Below are 3,266 nucleotides of genomic sequence, written 5' to 3'. Positions count from 1 at the left end.
TAATACTTGTACTTCATTGAATATCTAGTGGAACCCTTCAATTGAAAGACACTAGACGTAGCTTAGTCTGAGTAAACCAGTGTAAAAATCCTTGCACTGTTTATCTATGTTTCAGACGTAATTTTGCTAACTGATATATCATATCGAAAACTTCGTCCAAAGCTTATTCTTCACTATGACTCTTTTCAAACATAATATAAACTTGCTTAACTTAATATTTATTAGGAAATATTTTCCCTTTGTAGACGATAAACTTTCAAATGGAAAATCTTTTGTTAAGTCAATCCTGCATAGTATTTAGATATTCAAAATAATTTTTATTGTACGTAAAAGAGTCTCTCTATGAAAACGTTTTCAAAATTTCTTCGTTCACGCACACACATATTCAACCCCTCTTCTATGTGTTTTGTGTCTAACTTCAATTGGGGAAAACTCTAGCTCCTACTAACTAGTCCATTATGTCATCTATCATGGGCAATGGATACTTATTCTTAATGGTCACCTTATTCAGCTACCTATAATCCACACACAGTCTGATACTCCCATCTTTCTTCTTAACCAACAAAACAGGCATTCCCCAAGGTGAAACACTCGACCTAATAAAATACTTCTCTTGCAACTCTTTTATCTGCTTATTAAGTTCACTTAACTCCTTTGGGGACATCCTATAGGGTGAAATAGAAATAGGGGTAGTACCTAGCACTAAGTCTATACTAAACTCAACTTCCCTCTCTAGTGGTAAACTGGCAACATCACTAGGGAATACCTCAAGAAATTCTCTCACCATATGAATAACGCTCAACTCATTACTATTTTCGAGTTTAATATAGACAATTAACATAAACACATCATCATCATTTTTCAAATAGCTTTGGACATGGCTTGCAAAGATCAATTCATCTGACTTACATTCATCAAAAGATATAGTTTTGTCAAAGTAGTTCAAAAGGACATGGTTAGAAGATAACCAATCCATGCCAAGAATCACATCAAGTTGAGTAAGAGGCAAACATATCAAGTCAACTAAGAACTGCCTATCAAAAATAACAAGGCAATGAACACATACATCATAAGTAGTTATGGGACCATCAGCTGGAGTTTCTACAACCAGATCAAAAGGCAATTGAGACATAGGCAATTTCATCCTTGTAACACAGGCGACAGATATGAAGGAATGTGTTACACTAGAATCAAATAGTACAACAAAAGGATTACCACCTATGAGACAAGTACCTTGTATTAAACTATTAGAGTGAGCAGCTTCAATTCCACTAAGAGCAAAAACTCTCCCACAACTTTGGTGCCTTATTCGTGACTTATTCACCTTACTATTTCATTGTAGATGTTTCCTATATTGTTAATCTTTGAAGGAATATTTCCCATGAAAGATTATAGCATGGAGTAGTGTGCATGTGCCTCCTCCATGAGGTAGTAACTTTTGTAACTTTAAAGTATTGTGTTACAACAAGTGCCTCAAGCATAACAATTTATAATAAAATTAAGGAGAATTTTTAATATAATTAAGCAAAATGTTAATTTACAATACTATTTTTGACCCTTTTTCTCATCCTTTTTGTACAGATAGTTTATAAAACTCAAATAAGTTGTCTCTTCTTTGGTTATGGTATGATACTCTTATACATTATCTGGAGTTGGAAAAGGTATTTTAGTTAGAGCTAGCAAATAGCAGGTTGAACTACTTTGTTTGAATAAAAACTGTAGTGATATGTAGGACTTGATGTTTGCTATCTTGAAACAACAGATGTTTACAAGGTTCATATTCATAAAGCTGAATTTTCTATATTATCTAAAGGATCTCTTAAACTCCATTTATTTTAAGTACTCATTATTAAAGTAAAATACTAACTTCACTTGTTTGAATAGATAAGTGATTGAAATTTCAAAAATTAATGTGATTTATTATAAATGAGTAACATGTTTTATCTCCTCTTGTTATATATATATATATATATATATATATATATATATATATATATATATATATATATATATATATATATATATATATATAAGTCGAGTATAGTGACATAGGACATAGTGTTGGCTTGGCTTCAAAGTCAAAAACAAGAATGAGCTTTAAAGGCACATGGTCTACTCTAGAGCACAAGACTATGTTAGGGTTTTAACCAGGGTGGTATTGGTACCTAATAAAGTCATTTGAGTACATGTGAGGAATTTTTCCCTTAGTTGGCATGATAAGAAATTTTTTCTTTCATTGTCTTTTCTCTTGTGGAAGTGAGGACTAGGAAAAATTTTTATGACCAACCATGCCTTGACTAAATTAATAATGTGCTTGGATTTGAGATTTTAAAGAAAGAAAGTAATTTAAAAGGAAATCTAAAATTATTGTTTGATAAATTCTTTGTAGAAAATTTTCCCCCCAAAATTTAAATTTACAGGATTTTAATGAGGAATTTTGTTTAACTAAAAAATAAAATTTTTAATTTCCAACCTAAAAGAAGGAATTTGGAAATTCTTCTCTCTTTCCCTTCCTTGCCTATCTCTCCTTTTCATTATCATCTTTGGATTTATTCTCTAATGTATGGTTTGTTGATTGATCTTTGGTAATTTATTTTGTTTATTTGGTAAACTTAAATTTGATTCTTCGATTGTGTTTTTGATTTTTGTTCCGATTTAACCTTTGTTGTTATTGGGTATTATTAATATCTCTTTGTAATATTTTTAATAGCATGTTTTCCTATTGCTTGTTATGATTAAATTTCAAGCAGTGTTTCTTATATTAGTATTAATGGATATGATTGAATTTGACATGTTATTGTGATTTTGGAGTATCCTTTAAAATCTTTGTTAAGTGGTTTTATAGCAAGGATATGTTTTGTGTCTCTTAGTTAGGTACACATGTTGACAAAAATTAATTTAGAAAAGAGAAAATGCTTACAATTTGACATTTATATGAACTATTTTCCACAATAAAACACTTCAATATATTAATGTGTAGTATCATACAATTTAAGTACATAGATAATACTTGTCAACTTCCTATTGTTAAATTTAAGGGTTTGAAAATCAAATGAGCTAAACATCATTTTCCCATTCAATTACGTGATCCATTGATTCCCACACTTGGACCATGGGTAACACTTAAGACTTTCTATGAGAATGGAGCACCATGGCAAAATTGTAGCTTTCATCCCCTCTTTAATATTGAAGTGCAAACAAAAAGATTGATAATTAACCCACAAATTTTTTTTCTAAATTAGTTTTGGTTAAGCCTCTTTCTATCT

At 30.4% G+C, this 3,266-nt stretch overlaps 1 protein-coding gene across 1 annotated transcript; it reads right to left on the bottom strand.

The window, feature by feature from the left end:
- Positions 1-511: 511 nt before the first annotated feature.
- Positions 512-1,144, bottom strand: LOC145954750 (uncharacterized). Its single transcript, XM_083069438.1, has one exon. The coding sequence runs from the start codon at positions 1,142-1,144 to the stop codon at positions 512-514; it is 633 nt and encodes a 210-aa protein (XP_082925564.1).
- Between the last annotated feature and the right edge of the window lie 2,122 nt (positions 1,145-3,266).

This window comes from Cajanus cajan, chromosome 2 (assembly GCF_000230855.2).
Source record: "Cajanus cajan strain Asha chromosome 2, NIPB_CcT2T_4, whole genome shotgun sequence".
NCBI lineage: Eukaryota > Viridiplantae > Streptophyta > Magnoliopsida > Fabales > Fabaceae > Cajanus > Cajanus cajan.
Note: the sequence above shows the minus strand (reverse complement) of the source record. Positions and strands in the feature narration are given on the sequence as shown.

Excerpts from the sequence above, each read along its gene's own strand:
- LOC145954750 (XM_083069438.1), bottom strand. The coding sequence starts at position 1,144 with ATGAAATTGCCTATGTCTCAATTGCCTTTTGATCTGGTTGTAGAAACT.